At 35.1% G+C, this 19,055-nt stretch overlaps 1 protein-coding gene and 1 long non-coding RNA gene across 12 annotated transcripts in view; one reads left to right on the forward strand and one right to left on the reverse strand.

Annotated features, from left to right (window-relative positions):
- The window catches only part of rxraa (retinoid X receptor, alpha a), a 346,336-nt gene that overhangs the window by 302,198 nt on the left and 25,083 nt on the right, over positions 1–19,055 (forward strand). For 7 of the 11 annotated variants that reach the window (XR_015519606.1, XR_015519607.1, XM_087299855.1 and 4 more), the window contains 3 exons: positions 7,094–7,244; positions 8,378–8,557; positions 14,489–14,658. Coding sequence is in view for 8 of the 11 variants with exons in the window: in XM_087299855.1 (XP_087155981.1) it covers positions 7,094–7,244; positions 8,378–8,557; positions 14,489–14,658 (501 nt within the window). In the remaining 3 variants the exon portion in view is untranslated. Of the gene's footprint in view, positions 1–7,093; positions 7,245–8,377; positions 8,558–14,473; positions 14,659–19,055 lie in introns of all 11 variants that reach the window. The other 4 variants (XR_015519605.1, XM_087299853.1, XM_087299854.1 and 1 more) reach the window with 1 other exon arrangement.
- On the reverse strand, positions 2,963–4,925 carry LOC141379844 (uncharacterized). The gene is made up of 3 exons (XR_015520251.1): positions 4,852–4,925; positions 4,206–4,253; positions 2,963–3,350 (listed from the first exon to the last, which is right to left on the reverse strand). It is a non-coding gene; the product is annotated as an uncharacterized LOC141379844 (long non-coding RNA).

Below are 19,055 nucleotides of genomic sequence, written 5' to 3' on the forward strand. Positions count from 1 at the left end.
TATTTAGTTATTTATTTATTTATTTATTTATTTTTATTTATTTATTTTTTTATTAGAAATGTCCCTGATATTTACATTAAAAAAAGAATATACAAGTAGAAGAGCGAAGAAACAGATACGGTTCTGGCCGGAATTTAACAAGAATAATTCATTTTTTATTACATTTTCCATTTATTGTATTTTATTACTAGTTGTAACTAGTATTCTTTATGTTATTTATTAAATTACCCAACAAATTTTATTTTTAATCGTCTCCCCAACCCTAAACCCAACCATCACAGTACTGTAAAAATATTCATTATTGCTGTACAGTGTCACAAAAATTATGCTGTATTGATGTGTGTATCAGCAGCTGTATGCTATCTAGACTTTACCACACACTCATGCTTTTTGCTTCAAGCTGCTTCTGTGTTCTACTTTGCCGGCATTTCACCAATAATGTCTCTGCAACAAAGTGATGCATGTGTTGCCGTTTCTGTGTGAAGTCAAGAACTTCCTGAGAGGTTTGGACATCCCTAATTTTTATGCTTTTTTTTGCCCCTTTTTTACTCAGTTTTAGATTAATCTCTATAGACATCAAACTCCATTTCCTTTATATTTACGCTGTTTAATAGAGACATTTCGCAAGTATTAATTTATCAGACACTTTTATTGATTGCTTTTTAATTCTTTATTTCAAAAGCAGATTTCATCAGTTGATGCATTTTATAGAAATCAAACCCATGACCTTGCGTTATCTTTCTTCAACTTTTATTTCTCTACATTTCTTTTATTTAATGTTAGCAAGCTGAGTGAGATTGCACAAATCAAAGTGAAGTACACAACCTTGTGATCACAGCCTATTAAAAAGTGTTTAGCTGAAATTTTATGGGCACATTTCCACGGTAACTCATTTGCATAATTCTCTTAGTGAATTGGGCATTAATGCGGGTAGTATGTGCTCCATCAGCAGACTCAATTCATTCCTGGAAAATTCTCCCCATGGGTATTTATACAGAATGTGGATAACATGAACGTTTAAGGTTCTCATTGGAGACACACTGACAGAAATGCAAAACAAAAGGGGTTTTATTTCTCGTAAAATGACAGCCTCAGAATATAGTATGGCATGAGTAATTTAGCCATTATTTCTCTTCATGAACACCTCTCTCCATCAGAACAGGCCGTTCTGTTACAGCCCCTACAGCCTTGAGTGCCTTCAGCATTTCTCAAGGACAATGACCATTTCTGACTTCATAAATCAGCCCGAGCGGAAGTACAGGGGCTTTTGTCCACAGCGTATTCCCTGTTAGTTTTCTGACTGATGGAATTAATCATCATACTGAATGAAAGTGAAGCCATTTTCACAAGTGTTAATGATGTTGTTGACAGAGATTCATAAGCTTTGCGTGTTTTTGTTTGTTTGGTTTGTCGATCTTCTGGTTTCAGCATTCAGTCTTTGTATTCAGTGCAGTTTTTGACCATGGCAGTGTCTTTACTGTGTGTGTGCATGCTTGGGCTTCATGCATGTACCACAATCCACATTCTGGAATGATGCTAGTGTGTTCGTTTGTAAGGGTGCTTAACTTTACACATGTTTGGTGATTCATCAGATTTGGAGACTTTTAGTTTTTAATAAATAATTTAGACACTCCTTATTAATAAAATTATTGTTTTTTATTTGTTGATAAAATCAGGGTTAAAGAATTACCCCAGACCCCTACCCATGTAGAAAACATCTTTTTTTTTTTCATGTCAAGAGTCTAGTCATGGGCCCGGTATAGGATTGTGAAGGTATGATAACCTTGGGAAAAAATATTACGATTTCATGGTAACACAGTATTGTGATTACTGCTCTAAAATATGTCCTTTATGAATGTCTTTTTTCCCCCATTGAATACAATAAATTTTATTTAAGAAACATTTAAAGGATATTTGCCTTCTTCATTTTAAACTTGTCAGGCTAAATAATTAAAACAAATCATTGACTTATAATCTCCATTAGTATCAAAAAAACAGATTTCTTTACAATTTGAGAGGGCATCTTTGGATTTCTTTCTTTTCTTAGTGTATAAATTAAGCCACTACTCTGTTCAGGTCTATGCTGGATGTTCGTGTATAAGCGACTTGTTTTTCAGATGTTTGCCGAATTGTGGGCTTTTGATTTGGAGGGTTCTTTTTGCTGGAGATACTGTTGCCCTAATAAAAAAAAAAATTAAATATTCACAAAAAAACAAAAGTGTACATATACATTAGGAACGGCATAACAGAAAATGTTTACGGTTTTTAAACCTTGACTTTTACAAATCACAGTAAACCTTGAAGCCAATTGTCGTCCCATGCTTAGTCATGTCAACATTGATAATTAACATGTTAAATATCTGTTTTTTTTTTTATTTATTTCAATTCCAAGAAGGCAGACAGTGGAACCAGTTAGTTAATCATCATTTTAAACTACTCTTGATTGTCAGAACATGACAAACACATGCCAGACAAGTTAATAAAAACACCCAAATGGTACACTGTAAAAAATGTTACTTAGATCTAACTTATAAAAAGTGAGGCAAGTGGTTGCATCGGACGTTTTAGGTTGATTCAACTTCCAGCCTTTTTTAAGTATTTTAAACACTAAAACATTGCTTAAAACAAATGCAATAAAATTAAGTTGAGCCAACTAATATTTCTAAAATTACTCAAATCAGATAAACTTACTTTTTTTGTTAAACTTAACTTACTTATACATTGCTATATGTTGACTGTACTCATTTTAATTAAGTATTATGAACTTAATGATCTAAATAAAATTAACCATGCATATGTCATTTAAAACTAATTTAATTGACTTCTGGCTGTAACCTCAGAAAATAAATCTTCGTTTCTATATTGTAAGCACAATATACACTAGTAAACACAGATAAACAGACTTTCCTGTCAATAACAATTAAATAAGAATGGGAAGATAGATTAAAGACCATAACATGTATTCAATATCAATCGATGTTCCTTTTAATAGTGACTACAAAATAGGCCATTAATGTGGCTACACATACACAATACATAAATAAAAACATTAATAATACCAGATCCTATTGAGAAATCATCCAAGGCAACTCAGTGAGGAGATTTGCATATTTTGATAAAGATTTAGGATGCATAATGTCCAGTCCCACAAAGAGTCTCTAATATATCTCAAATGTATACAGTTTTGATGGATACTTGAAGTCGAGGACATCGGTAAGTCCAAACAGGAGCCATCATGCATTTGACAGGTTTGGCAAACCTCTGACAGTCCTATGATAATCCAAACTGTGTTGGGCTGATGGCAAATTTTTCCCGTGGGCAGCCGCATGCACCTCTGATTCCTCACAACTCTATTGGTAGAGACAAAAAGAAACAGGAGTTCAGGTGGTTGCTACCAAACAACATTAAATAGCTAAATACTGAATAGGAAATAACTACAAGTGAAGTTACAAAAGTCCAGTGAGAATGATGCATGGATGAAACACCTTAGTTTATCAGTTAAAAATTACCTTAGTTAAAATTACCTAACTTCTATTTAAAAAATAAAAAAAGGTTATAGAGGTTGTGTAATTACATTATTCCAGGTGTTTTTAGTTATCAAATTTTAAAGAAAACTGTGATTTTACTCAGTGTAACAGTGCATGTCATTGTGTTTTCCTGTCAATCAAAGAATTGTTAAAATTTAGGTATTACATTTTTTGTTTATTTTGGCAACTTATAAAGCATAAGAATGTGTATTTAATTTAGATATTAAAACTGTTTGAAAATGGCTATATGAAAATTATAGAATACAAGTTCTATAATTTAAATGTCATCTTCATTTTACACCAAACTTTGCACGTCATAATACAAATTTTATTAAATAAATAAATAAATACATTGCCATTTTACACATTACATTAAGGTTTACATTAAATTTTTGCTAAAGCTACATTTAATTGACTTTTTTTCTTCAAATTTAATGTCACTGGCAAATGACAGTTCAGTGATTCAGTGTTATCAGTTAGCTTTATTGAAAGACTGACAGATAATAAGAAACTGCATTAGGATATTTTTATACTGTTTTTACTGTTGCACACATAAAAAAATCTTCAGATATCAAATGTAAGTTAATTCTATGGAGCCCACTATTGTTTGCAATTTTACCAATGTTTTACTTGCCTGCAAATAATTATAGCTGTAGTTGTATCTAATGTTTTTCTTACCTGGATGTGAAGTTTGAAGATCCACAGGTAACAAAATCACTTTGGTATCTAAAGACCAAGAACATGCATTTTAGAATGAGGTGCATACAATTTAAATGGTTCTGTAAACATCAGTAGTAAATGTAATTTAAGTTAAAATAAATTGTAAATCTGTAATTTATTCACTATGCAGCATTAAAAAACTTATGGACTAAATCTCTAAAACACAAACTTTAAGTTATACTTTCTCTTACGTTAAACACAAACTACTTAACTGTTGCATACGTTTCTGCATTTAATATCCATCCTTAATGTGCTGCTATAACTTAGGTGAGCTAACTTTAGCTAAGTTAGCGCTAGCAAACTGAACCCCCACACCCCGACCGCCCACCAGTGACCTTGTTAATCGGTTCTGCAACGTTAGTTATACCTACTAAGTGTTTTAAAACTACTTTCACTATTTTTATTCAATAATATCACTTTTAATCGTTAGCATAAACTAGCGTTGGTTAGCGTTAGCCAACTTAGCTTTCCATGTGAGAGCAGTCTAACTGTTAACATACCTGAGGCTACAGTACAATTTACAAAGCTAAAACCTCACCTGCCTAGCGAAGACAGCAGTTTTGCATGACTTTACAATTATCATTCGGCTAAATTTGCAACTTACCGTGTTAATCAGATCCGCTGCTGGGAGCAGTTAATGTCGACCATTGCAGAAGCTGCGTCTGCCTGCTAAATCCCGGGCAATGAAAAAGGAGTCACGCCAAACTATTAAAATCACGTTTTATGAACACCTGCCCACATCGACAGCAGCTCTAATAAATTGTCTGTGTCAACTCACTTTTATAACATTTATTCTACACAATAACCACGTAAAAAAAATCTACTCAAATAAATTGCATTAGTTTTATTCAAAATATACAGTTATATAAAAACTGATATATTTTAAGTAAAGAGGAAGCAAATTTAATTTTTTTGGTATAAAACAAATAAAATTAACTAGATTGCAATTATTTAAAGTAGATAGAACCAACTTTGTGAGTGTAGCACTTTTTACAGTGTAATAAACACTTATGTTAGTCAAAGATTTATTTAAATGTGCTTTAAACAAACTAAAACGACTGTAAAAATATAATGAATATGCAATATTATGTTTTTAAAATAAAATATGCTCATCTCCACAGTTATTTCCCCTCTCCATCCACAATTTTAAGCAGTGTATGCTGTTTTGACATTTTGTTACTGTTTAAACAAATATCAATCATTACAAATATTACAAATATTAATCATATTTATATCAAATATATCAAATATATAATCATGTTTTGTGAGTGAGAATGACCTTTTTAGCATTACAACTTCTCATTCTGTAAAAAGTTATATTATAAAGCATAATATGTCATTAAAATAACCAATTCTTGTTAAATTGTTACAATTTTTATTAAGTTATGCACAGGCACAATGAATTGTGTGTATTAAATATGTGTATGTAAAATATATTTATTATATGTGAAATCCAATCTTGGAAATGACCTTCATACACTGCTAAACACAATATATTTGTTATAAATGACATTTAAGTGGCAGCAGAGCTACAGTGGACTGTCTGTGTCCAGTGTCCTCTGGCTACATGGCACTCTGCAGACGTCTAGCAAGTCTGCATGTCTCACATCCTCACATCAACACATAGCCATGGTGTGAATTGGGAGATGACGATTAGCCTTTTAGGTCTAAATGGTGTCTTTATCAGGCCTCTCTTGCTGGTTTGACTGCTAGCTGTGTTCTGGCTTCAGCATGAGATGCAGCATAGGAACAAGACTTTGGAGGCTCTCGCATGAGTGTTTCTGTCTCGTGGCCAAAACCACGCACTGTCCAGAGACCAATGCTAAGTTTGTGTCATGTTTTTAAGGGCTCTCCAAAAAAAAAAAAACTGGTCACTGGTCAAACTTTTACTCTAATATAAATAAAAGAAATTGTAAAAGGAAGTCGAATGCTTGTGACACATTCATCAAGAGCGACCACACTTCTTATCACAAGACTTTTCAATGACTTTCTCACTTCCCAAAGACAAGATCTATTTGTTTTTATGTGTGTGTGTGTGTGCGTGTGTGTGTGTGTGCGTGCGTGTGTGTGTGTGTGTGTGTGTGTGTGTGTGTGCGTGTGTGTGTGTGGCTTTTTTGTTTTGGATGGGCCTTTTTGACCCTTAGGCATTGTTTCAGCCCATCTGCAACATTAAATTTTGCAAAACCCTTGTGTGACTGATAAAATTTGTATCAAAGTATGTAATTGAAACAAGACAGCCTGTTATTGTGATTGCATGACTATGACGTCATCAACTTGTAAAACATTGGCTTACATTGATTAAGAAGCATTTGTCATGAAATTAGTTTTTTTTGTTTGTTTGTTTAATGTAGCCTTGGTCTCCACAGGAATTTGAGTATCGCTGTGCTTCTCATTCAAAAGTGAGTGCAAATAAATGTCTGGATGAGGCCCGCCAGACACATTTTAGCTTGCCGAGTAAGAGAGTAGCACGTCTTTAATCCTCTGTCCCACTAAATATTTTATTGGCACCATTCTAGCATAGAACATGTGCACTGCTGTTGCTGGATATGAAAAAAATGAGGCTAGGGACACACTCAGCATCCATTTCTTGTACTTACATTGAGAGGAAGGAAGAGAGAGAGAGAGAGAGAAAGTAATCAGATGAGAGAAGCTCAGTCTCACGGCACAAAATCAATCTGAAATCTCAATGTCGCCCCGTAGGGTCAAGTCGGGCACCAGTCTGAAACAACTGACAGAAAAGTCAGGGCCTTCAGGAACTCTGGTTCACTTTCACCTAGGCCCTTGGAGCCGATATGTTGACGTGTGTCTAAATGAAGTGTGTTTGTTTGTTTGTGTGTATTTTGCAGTTGAACTCGCCCATGAACTCTGTCAGCAGCTCAGAGGATATTAAGCCGCCCTTAGGCCTCAACGGTGTGATGAAGGTTCCAGCCCAGCCCTCGGGCACCCCACTCTCTCTCACCAAACACATCTGTGCCATCTGTGGCGACCGCTCCTCAGGTACCAAAACACAACTGTACAAGATGATTGGGGAGAATTAAACACTCTGTTTTGACAGTGTTACTGTGCAGGGGTTGTTGGGTTTGTCAAAAAAAGTTGTTTTTCTGAATTTAGCAAACTTTTAGTCTAGACGAGATGATGTGTTGGATTGTTTTTGAACATTGAACATTGAGTTAAACAAGTCAAATAAATCTGGGACATCAGCGAAGCTTGGTTTAATAGACAATGTAGCTCAGAGTCCATACTTTTTGGCCGTTGTAGATTTTTTTTTAAAAGTTCTAAATCAAATATGGTTTTAGCTGGATTTCTAGCCTGTTCATAGTCTTTCGGGTGGTTATAAATGGCTTTTGACACCTTATTTTCCAGTTAGCTAGTATACCAGCTTAAAGGAGTAACAACCTGCTTAGCCTGCTTTTTTATATGTACAAATTTACAGTCTTGCTCCAACATACACTCTTGATCTCTTGATAGTTTTGATCAGTCTTGTAACTCAAATGGCTGAACAAGCTTAATCAACCTGGAAGAGCAGCTTAAGCCAGTTTTGAACATCATTTATCTTATCTAGCATGACAAAGATCTAGAAATAACCCTTCTGGATATACTGTACAATTTATAGTGTGTTTCATGCAGGTGAGTGGGGTTGATAAACCACCTGTAGGTGACACACTCTCTCCTTTCCATATGCACCAGACACCTTCTTATAAGCACCCCATACCAACATAATTCTATGTGTGCTCCGCAAAGGTGAGTGGAATTGACAAACTACATGTAGGACACACTCTCTCCTCTCTATATGCAGAGAAAATAAAATCTAAACTGACTTAGCCATAGCATTAATGATTGAAGTACCTTTTTTTCCTAACTTGTAAGTATAGCTTTTGATCACTTGTAAGTATAGCTTTGGATAAAAACCTCAGATAAGTGTAAAAATGTAAATGATGCAGTGTTTACATCTGTTTACTCCACTAGTGAATACATAAATGTTGTTTTGGGATATTAGAATCTGACATGAAACTTTCTGTTGGTCAATGTTTTTACTTCAAATCTCAAAAGCTATGATCCATAAATTATTACCATTGCAAACCTGAATGTAACTCCTTAGGCTTCTGTTTGTGCTTTTTGTCTTTGCTCAGGTAAACACTACGGTGTGTACAGCTGCGAGGGATGTAAGGGTTTCTTCAAGAGGACAGTGCGTAAAGACCTGACCTACACCTGTCGAGACAATAAGGACTGTGTTATAGACAAACGCCAGCGCAACCGCTGCCAGTACTGCCGCTATCAGAAGTGTTTGGCCATGGGCATGAAGAGAGAAGGTACAGCACATGAAGTTGAGGATAGAAGATTCTGCTTTTTCTCTCTGAAATGTTAGAGTTCCCCTCGCTCCTCCATATCTCATTAAAATGAACAACTTCCAATGCTACCTAAACACCCCTTTAGCATCAACTTAGGCTAGCAGAAGTACATAAAAAAACTTTTTATGCACCTTATGCCCTTTTGCTATTAGACATAATGTCACCTCTGTGTGACTCGAGAAGAAACATTCATAATACTCTAATCACCCATTAAATTGTCAAGACTTCAGGTCAGCACTTAATTAGCGCTCATGTAGACATTCTGTCTGCCAATCTGATCATATTGAGTCTTCAGTCAACAAGTTTATTCTGTGCATAGTGAACAGGTAGTGTACTCTCAATATATGGAGGAAAGGCATGAAAATGGATGGTCGAGACAGGATGGTGTGCTTTTTTTTTTTTTTTTTTTGCTCAAATAGGCCCTTTTTTGCTAAATATAGAAGACCATCTTGTCTTCCAAATCATCACCTGAGGCACAGAGAGATGAAAGAGTGGAAGAGGTGAAGGGTTGGTTATCATACTGAAGAAAAGGAGGGCATTAGCACTTTTTGCACACTAAAAAGACAGACATGAAAGTACTGGTTGGAGTATTGATTGACGAGAAGAAAAGAAAAAGGGCTTATTCACAGAAGGATTTTTTTTCCATTCCAATGCTTTACTTTTCCTTTGTTTTTCAGTAGAAACACAGTGTTGATGAACATGCATGATTGTTATACTTGCGTCTTTTGAAGCGTTGTACACATCAGCATCACATTTTTATGATGCCAACTTAAAGCGCACCTATTTTACCCGTTTTTCAAGATTTAAAATAAGTCTTTTTGGGTCTTCAGAATGTGTCAGTAAAGTTTCAGCTAAAAACACCCATCAGATTATTTATTATAGCTTTCAGATAATTGGAATGTTCTGCGCTGAACACTATGTAGCTGTTTTTGTGGCCTGTGCCTTTAATGCTACTGTACTTCTCCTCGCCCACTGTTCCCACATGCCTATAAGAGTGTGCCTCAATATCTAGCTGCGTCAGCACAGTGAAAGACATGAAGGAAGCAGGTCATTACAAAGTTCATGTACACAGCACGCTCATTTAACTTTGCACGTCTTTGCATGGCAAATGTGACAGGATACAGATCAAAATCCACTGCTGCATGGATATCCGTTATGTTAATGTACAAAATAAACCTGATTTCACGTCCACAAACCAGGATTGAAGCTTTTTCTTTTATAATTGTACTGATATGCGGCTGTGGTGATAAAGTAAAGACAATAAAATCACTGTAATTCATTACAAACACGCACTGTATTAATAACTTTTTAAACTTGTTAAACTCATTCTTGATCTCATTTGATGATGATTGATGATCACAGCAAGCTGAACAGATCTTTTAATCTCAGTTGCTTTGCGCTCGTCCTGTCTTGTTGATATGATTATACGTGTTATGCAGATATTTTAATGCGCGGCTGTCGATCAATTTGGTAGGCGGGAAAACAGCATTCGTACATCACGTTGTGGTGGGCCTCGAAACGGGAGGGATTTGGATTCTATTTTAACATCAGGAAATTAAAAAAAAAAAACTTTTTGTCTTTATAGCACCTCAATATGACTGTGGACACACTATACCTACACACAGTTCTGTCCAAACAGCTTACAAAAGATGATTTTCATCATAGGTGCCTTTTAAGTTAACAAACTTTAACTTTTACATGCCGGACCACTGCTCAGAGTCAGCTCCAATGCATTAAACTAAGAATTCAGAGGCAGGGCAAGTTTAGCAAATTTTTGTTTACAGACACTCAGTGGCTGTGTCCGAATACCCTCATGCTCTATGCTACACTTAGAACATTCTTGAGCGATGCGCCTCATATTTTTACACGTTAAGAGGTGTTCTGTGTGAATGGCCCTTAATAGTGGATTTTTGAGATATTAGTTTTTTTCAGTGTTGCATCTTTCTTCAGTTTTTAAAACTTACAGTTGAAGTTAGAATTATTAGCCCCCCTGAATTTTTAGCCCCCGTTTATTTTTCCGCCAATTTCTGTTTAACGGAGAGAAGATTTTTTCAACACATTTCTAAACATTTAAAAACTCATTTCTAATAACTGTTTTATTTTATCTTTGTCATGATGACAGTACATAATATTTTACTAGATATTTTTCAAGACACTTCTATACAGCTTAAAGTGACAATTAAAGGCTTAACTAGGTTAATTTGGTTAACTAGGTTAGGATAATTAGGCAAGTTATTGTATAACAATGGTTTGTTTTGTAGACTATCAAAAAAAAATAGAGCTTAAAGGGGCTAATAAAATGTTTTTTTTTTAAATTAAAAACTGCTTTTATTCTAGCCAAAATAAAACAAATAAGACTTTCTCCAGAAGAAGAAAAAATATTATCAGACATACTGTGAAAATTTCCTTGCTCCGTTACACATAATTTGGGAAATATTTAAAAAAGAAAAAAAAAAATTCAAAGGAGGGCTAATAATTCTGACTTCAACTGTAACTGATGAACTCCTTTGAGTTCAGAAGTTGTGGATTAATACATATTGATTGTTTATAGTTCATAAAACTGCAACGTGTCATTAAAAGACACAAGGATTAAATTAGTTTTGAATGTAAATTTTTTTGTTTGTTTGTTTGTTTGTTTGTTTGTTTGACTTGCATTTTATAAATCACAAACAAGCACAGTTTCAGATAAAAATCTGAAGCGTAAAAAGTCACCTATATCTTGAGAATTGAATGTATTTGGTCGTACTATAGCTTTTAAGGCCTAATATACTTAATTTTCAGAAAACAGACCTTTTTTCATGAAAACTGACCCAGCCGAGGCAACCAGCAACCTTTTTGCTGTGATGCGATTGTGCTACCCACTGCGCCACCGTGCTAACCCAGCCTTTTTCATATATGATGTTATTTATATAGCATACACTGTCATAAAATGAATCTATGAAATGTGTCCAAGCTGAAACTTTTATAAAGATGTTTAAAACAACACTAAGCTGAACTCAGGTCAGAGTTACTCCAAGCAGTCAGTCAAGTTTGGCCATATAAATTAAATATTTGTAGCTGTAGATTGCATAGCCAACTTCTAGTCCCCATTTGCCAAAGTGGATCTTTCTAGGTCTTGTTTTATGTGAAAGAAGAAAAAAAAGAAAGCACTGCGATCTTACGCACACGACATCTTGCTCTGGCACCCACTGTCTATGACCTCAGCCCAACCTTTTGTCTCCTTTATTTATATCATCGCGGCTTCTTTCAAGGATATGATCATTTGCTTGCGTTCGCCTGTTTCTGTATCCCATAAGCTCGCGCCGTACCCCGAGGCACAAGAGAGCTGGGCCACGCTCACCCCCCAAAAAAGAGCTGAGCGAATCTGCAGAAAAACAGGATTAAATGAATTTATGCTTTCGTCCTCTCCAGGGGAAATAAAGCTAACGTGATTTCAGCCCCTCTCACCTCTCTCTGACTCCTGGAGAAGTATTTTACCCTTGGGCTGACCTCCAGACGCCGCTTTCCGTAAAGCAAGAATCCCCCTGTTTCTGAACCCCTCCACCACAACAGTACCTCTGTGATTCGCCGCTGAGGAAAACATCGAGGGGTCCGGGAAAGGAGAAGATTTAGCGTTTGTGTGTTTGAGAGTGCTGTGAATAGGGAGCGGGTTTGGAGTCTTTTGGATGAACTGCGCTCGGCACATACACACTCTTAACCGCAGGGGCCTGGATTGTGGTTAATGGCACTTTGGCCGCAGTGAGACTGAGTGACTGTTCAACACTAACCACTTCCTGTTTCTCTGAGCCGATCAAATGTCTGATCTGTTCAAATCCGTTGAAGGAACCCGCAGAGATGAGAAAGATGTTACAGCATCACATTCTGTCGTGCAACAAAGTTGGAAATTAAATCAGCTTAGTTAATCAAGTCAACATGATCTTGTTTTAAAGCGCGTGATGTTCATCAGTGCACCTTATATTTAAGGAAACAATAATAATGCTTTTCTTTGTAATATTTCGTGAGAATGTTATAATACACTCTTCCTCTCAAGTATCTAAAACCTCCTATGATAGTCAAAAGAAGTTTCCTCTGATCTTCAAGGGAATATTTAATTGATATAAGCAATAAAAAGCTGAAATGTTATTTACATTTAAACTGACTGAATAAATTTTTTAAACATACTGTAACTGAACACTGTATTATTAGCGTGAATACTCTAACCGTCAGTCTGGAATGAGCCTTTTGAAATCTGTCTTATAAACTAAGTTGCCACTCTAACGTGATCAATAATTATCTGTTAAATTGTTAATTTAATGATAAATCATTGTTGTATTTATTAACAACAATGTTGAAAACTTTTTTTTCTTCTCCTTCTCGAAATTTTTTGTTGAATAGAAAGTTCATAATAATGGTGTTCATTTAAAAGAAACTGTTTTGCTGAATTTGAATAATCACTTTTTTGAATATTTTAATGTGTTCTTAATGAAAAGAATATAAAAAAATGTGTCATTTCTTTCTTTAAAAAGTTCAAAAAAGGAAATAATATAAATTTTTTATATGCTGCTTATAAATAGATTGGTTTTCATGAAAATATGAAAACATCAAAAATGTTTCTTGAACACCAAATCAGCATATTACAATTGACAGTGAATCAGCAGTAACAATCGTAACACTGAAGACTGGAATGATGATGAAAATTCAGCTTTAAAATCCGTGTGAGTTACGTTTTTAAAATAGTCCACAATAGGTGAAATCAATTATTATAGATGTTTTAAGGCTGTAAAACCCCTCACTACAAACTTTATACCATACCTGTCAACAGTCCAGTTTTTGCTGGGAGTCTATCGTATTTCAGTCCCATGTCCAGCCACCCTCCCGTTTTGTTATTTCTCCTGGAACCCCCAAAAAATCAGCGAAAATGCAAGACCGCGAAGGGTGAACTGCATTATAGCGAGGTACCACTCTTTAATAGATTATGTTATTGCATTATGTATTAAATATTAAATTATGCTAATATGTTTTCTTTCTGAATGTATCTTCGTATATAACATAAGCAAAATAAATATCTTTCAAAAACAAAAATATGGTAACAGTTTTCACATAATAATCTTCTCCCACTATAAAAATATATGAAAAACAAAGAGACCACTTGAAAATGCATAGATTTACTAAATGTTTACAGTAAGTACAGTGTTACTGTAATATTTGTTTTATTGATATGATAACATTTTCTTCCCAATTTCAAATATAAATATTGTGTCATGTACAGCATTTTTTCCTTCGCTGAATTGATTCTTATCTCCTCTGAAAATTAGGAACATTGGTAAAACATATGTTGTCTAAAAATTAATATAGACATATAAACTGTTGCACTTTTTACCTATTTTAATGAAATACAAAGCATTCTGAATGACAGCAATTTTATTTAAATTGGGAAGAAACATTGTTTACAAAAAACAAATTTTAAACAAAAATCACATTACTATAAACCATAAATTCAGAGAAACTATATTTTTTTTGCAGTTTATATAAGCCAATTATATTTTTCATTGATCATACTTTCCCATATAGTTTCAATCTTTCTTTTTGTTTCACCTACAAATACTCTTTGTATTTGAATTTGTATCAATAACTTTTATCATTTATATTATGAGTTACATGCTAAAAAAAAAAAAAATATATATATATATATATATATATATATATATATATATATATATATATATATATTATATATATATATATATATATATATATATATATATATATATATATATATATATATATATATATATATATATATATATATATATATATATATTTGGGATGCATCATATTTGGTGGTAAGAATGTATGATGTGTGTGTTGACTTTGAGTAACTGTAGTGACCGTGACTAGTATTATTACATACAGCCGTCCAGGAGGAGCGCCAGCGAGCCAAGGAACGCAGTGAGAACGAAGTGGAGTCGACCAGCAGCGCCAATGAAGACATGCCCGTGGAGAAGATACTGGAAGCAGAGCTTGCTGTGGAGCCCAAGACGGAGACTTACATTGAGACTAATGTACCCATGCCATCAAATTCAGTAAGTGACCTTACTTCCTCATACCCTGATTTCATTGAGCTTAAAACAACACTTATGCACTGAAGTATATTTTTCCATTGTTGCATTGGTTACTGTAGGACTTATATGTTGTCTTCTAATGCTCTGTATTTTTTATTTTATTTTATGTTTTGGTTCTGTTAAAAAAAAAGAGTATCAAATGTGTCATTTAATAATCATACACTTACGAATTGACAAAGAAGAACATTGGATGCTCTTGTCCTTTATAAGTCTGTGTGAGTAAATTTAGTATGGGTTTAGTTACAAGAACAACTTAAGACACTAAAGATCCCCAAGAGCAAGGGTGTCTTCAACCATATGCTCTGTTGGCTACTCAGAAGCGCTGTTCTGTCTCTGCTTGTTTTGCTTTTATGTAAGTGAATCAGCTTGGTGAAGGCCGCATTTGGACAAGTGTGATGTCATAGAGCGCATCTCCCAGAAAATACTCTCCTTTGTCTGATTACTGCAGTGTGAAGTACTTCAAAAGGCTCATTATTGCTGTTCACCTATCACTTCTGTTTATTGTGATGCTATTGTTCACCTGTCAGCCTCTTGAATTACAAAGTGGTGATTGTCAAAACATACACACACACAATTCCAGGCCATAGCCAAAACCATTTCTGGATGCACTGAATTTGTAAATGCTTTGATTTAACTATTTATTATTTAATAAATGTTATAAAGTAACTTTGTAAGACTTTAAATTTAACTCAATAACTTAAATTATACTGATTTTAAAAAAGAGAATCCAATGAAATAAACAAAAGTCGAGGGGTGTTATTTTACCAGCATTGCAAGAACAAGTATACTGTATAGAAATGTCCTGTCAGTGCGCTATTTGAGGGGACTCATTTGTGGTTAATGCACAGATAAGAATACTTGTACATATAATAAACACAGAATTAAATATTAAGCTATTTTAAATGTGCACATGGCTTGCAGACAAGTGTGTTCCACTGCCTTGCTCTTTGATTAGCACAGTAACAAATAACCCTTGTACAGCACAAGCCATTGAAATTAATGGGTTTCAAAGCGTAGCACTTTCCACGTCTGATGTGAAAGTCGTCAGTGCACTGAACACTGCTGAACAGTGAAGAATGCAGATAATACTTCAGCATAAAATAGTTTTTGGAACTAACAATATTTTATAAATAATAACTTCTAATAATATTAAAAATAACTTACTGTATGTTGAAATGTTGTATTTTGTTAATAATTTAATTTATGTGGTCTTTCGTACTATATTATAATAAGCCTCATCACACAGCGAATGCTTTTGAACGTGATAAGCATGCTTGTTACCTCACTAATTGTTAAAATCATAACTATGAAATTATACTGGACAAAACTATTGCACAGTCTTATGGCCCGTTTCAACTGACTAATACAGTACATCTGGGTACCAATGATGCCCTATTGGTGGGCGTGGTTTATGAAAAAGTTTCAGCCGACGTCATTCTCGTTTAAGGAAATCTCGCTCAAAGTAAAGCTGTAACACATGTAACCTCTTGTTAGAAAGTAATTACGACATTCTGAGTTCATAATAGTACAAAAGGTGATGATAATAGTTAAACATGGCAGTTTGTTCATGTTTGAGGTTGCTGAAAGAATCATTTGCTCCTTTGTTTTTTCCGGCTTCTCGTTTTTTCGCACTTCACTCTCTCGTTTTTTCGTTTCTGAAAGGATCGGACGTCAGAAGCACTTCAATAATCACACACATGTTATTATCATCAGCTCAAGAAGTTCATTATTTCAAATATAGACGCACATGCAAGTGGTCGCAAGCTCTCTGGAGAAAGTGAAACTGCTCTTTTAAACGACCTTGTAAAACAAAAAGAGGACACGGCACATTTAGTTTTTCTTGCCTTGATGGCTGTTCATCAAGACAATGACAAGGTTTGTTTGAGCTCGGGTTGACCATTGCTCGGAATTATATGAATATAGTATTACAATGTAATGTCTCGGCTGTGTATTTAAAAATGGTGGTTTCTTTGGTTTCATTAGTGACGTTTCTCTTTAAACCAATAGCATTCAGCTGTGTGTCTAGCTCAGCTCTTTGCAAAGGGTTCCCAAAAAAAACGTATGGTACGGTTTGCTTTTTGGTACCTTTTGACAGTGGAAACAGCCATAAAAGCATATTGAACTGTACTGTACCAGGGACCATTAATTGTGGCTGATGAACTGCACAGAAAAAGCTGATTTCCAGTCAGCGCAGGGTGTAGATTAAATTTATTTTTCATTATTAACTATAATAATCATGAAGTAGAACTGTGATGTTGTTAAGCACCGCAGCGCTATTCACTAAGACAAAGGTCCACCTTCTTACAGCTCTGTTTACTATTGCTTGTGTATTTATCAGTCCAATGTTTTGCATCACATAGTGTTAAAATGTGTGTTAACTGCTTGGCAAAATATGTCCTACCATGTCCGATACCCACTACGCTACGCATCCAACTTCCTAATCAGTTTTAATAGAGTTTTGGCTGGTAATTCCCTGAGAGTAGAGTGAGATAAAGTTGTTGAGTTTACCTGTGCGCACTGAAGTCTCTCTCCCTCCTCTAGTCACTGTGACAAATCAGCTCCACCAAAGTGATCATTGGCTCCGCTTTCCAGCATTGTTTGAATAATGAAACACTCTGACAGTCCCAGAGAGCTTTCAGTCCCCCCGTCAGCCTCCGAGGAGAGTTTTCTGCTACAGGGGGAGGATGGAGGACAACAGGCAGTGGGAGAGAGAAAGAGAAAGAGAGAGTTTGGCCGCTTGAGTGTTTCTTTAGGGACTGTTATGTACCGGAGCGAAAATGTTCTGGAAACTGTTATGTGAGTAAATGGGAGTTATTTTGGGAAGATGAAAATGTGTGGGAACAGAGGAGCGACGTTTGGTGGAAAGGTAGCGAGACGAGGGAGAGTGTAAGGCCTGTCATGAGGGAGAAGCTGCCAGGCTTTACATTAGAAAGCACTCAGTCTCTGATTTGCTTGCCTTGCGTCATGCTAGATCTCCAGTAGGGGGCTCTTATATTTTATTTTGTAAGAGCAAGGGGTAAAGCAAGGCTATTGTTTTACAGTATTCATTTATTTGTGCTTCATTTATTTATTTATTTTCTAAAATGTCTGTTTATAGTAGCAATATATACAGTACAATGATTTCACTTAAGAGAGTGCACATTTCCCATTGCTAAACATTTTTCTTTCTTACAAAACTATAAATTAACAACACAATACAAAACAAATGTTTCATAAAATAAAATATATGAAAAAACAGTAATTATAAAACTGTAACCAATAATGTCAATGTCTAAATATAGATAGGTCAGAGAGGGTCGAATCTTTATTTATTGGCTCAACTTTAGTTGAGTTATTATCAGCTGTAAATTCCTAATCTAAAGAGAGGATTAAGAGGGCGAGTGCGATGGGTCGTAAATTGAAAAATGTTTGTTCTGTGGATGGAAATTAGGTAGTAATATTTTTATATTTCTTGAGCAACCTAATGTATTTAGTCCACTTGTACCAGATGTTTCTAAATACATTAATTTAGTGTCGAAGGGAGAGTGTAATCAACCAGTGTCTTGTAATTGCTTTTTTGGCTACAATTATTAAAATATCAAGTAAGTATTTTTTCTATTACTCCATGTCGGCAGCTAGCTCTCTGCAACTCTTACATGGTCTCCCACTGAAGCTAAGCAGGGCTGCTTCCGGTCAGTCCCTGGATGGGTAAGCTGGTTTGCTGCTGGAAGTGGTGTTAGTGTGACCAGCAGGGCCCACCCAACATGTGGTCTGTGTGGGTCCAAACGCCCCAGTATAGTCATGGGCACTCTGTACTGCTCCGTGAGGGCCATCTTTCAGATGAAATGTTAAACTGAGATCCTGACTCTCTGTGGTTGTTAAAAAATTCCAGGATGTCTTACGAAAAAGAGTAGGGGTTTAACCCTGGCCTATTGTTTAACCTATTCATTGGCTTCATCACTCTGTTTTCTTCACCATCAATCAGCTGATGCATAAAGTGTGTGGTCTGGCGCAATATGGATGCCTTTGTCTCATACTCATGCTGCACGCTGGTGGTGGATGAGGACATTATTATTATTATTATTATTATTATTATTATTATTATTATTATTATTATTATTATATACTAGAGTTGGGCTGATAAATAATACCATCTTCCATCGCAATGTTTCACATTAGACATCGTACTATGCCAAATTCGTCAACATCGCTAAACCCTATTATGTACTTCTACCCAAAATTGTTTTATTACTGGACATTCCCAAAAAATGTGCCAGTGATTAGGTTCCTAAGACCCACATTGTCTTCAGCACTTTGGATCTTTTCCTGTGGCGTATGCTATTTGTTTTGACGTGATAAAAAATCCTATTTGACATCTC

This window comes from Danio rerio, chromosome 21, assembly GCF_052040795.2.
Source record: "Danio rerio strain M-AB ecotype USA chromosome 21, GRCz13ab, whole genome shotgun sequence".
Classification (NCBI taxonomy): Eukaryota; Metazoa; Chordata; class Actinopteri; order Cypriniformes; family Danionidae; genus Danio; species Danio rerio.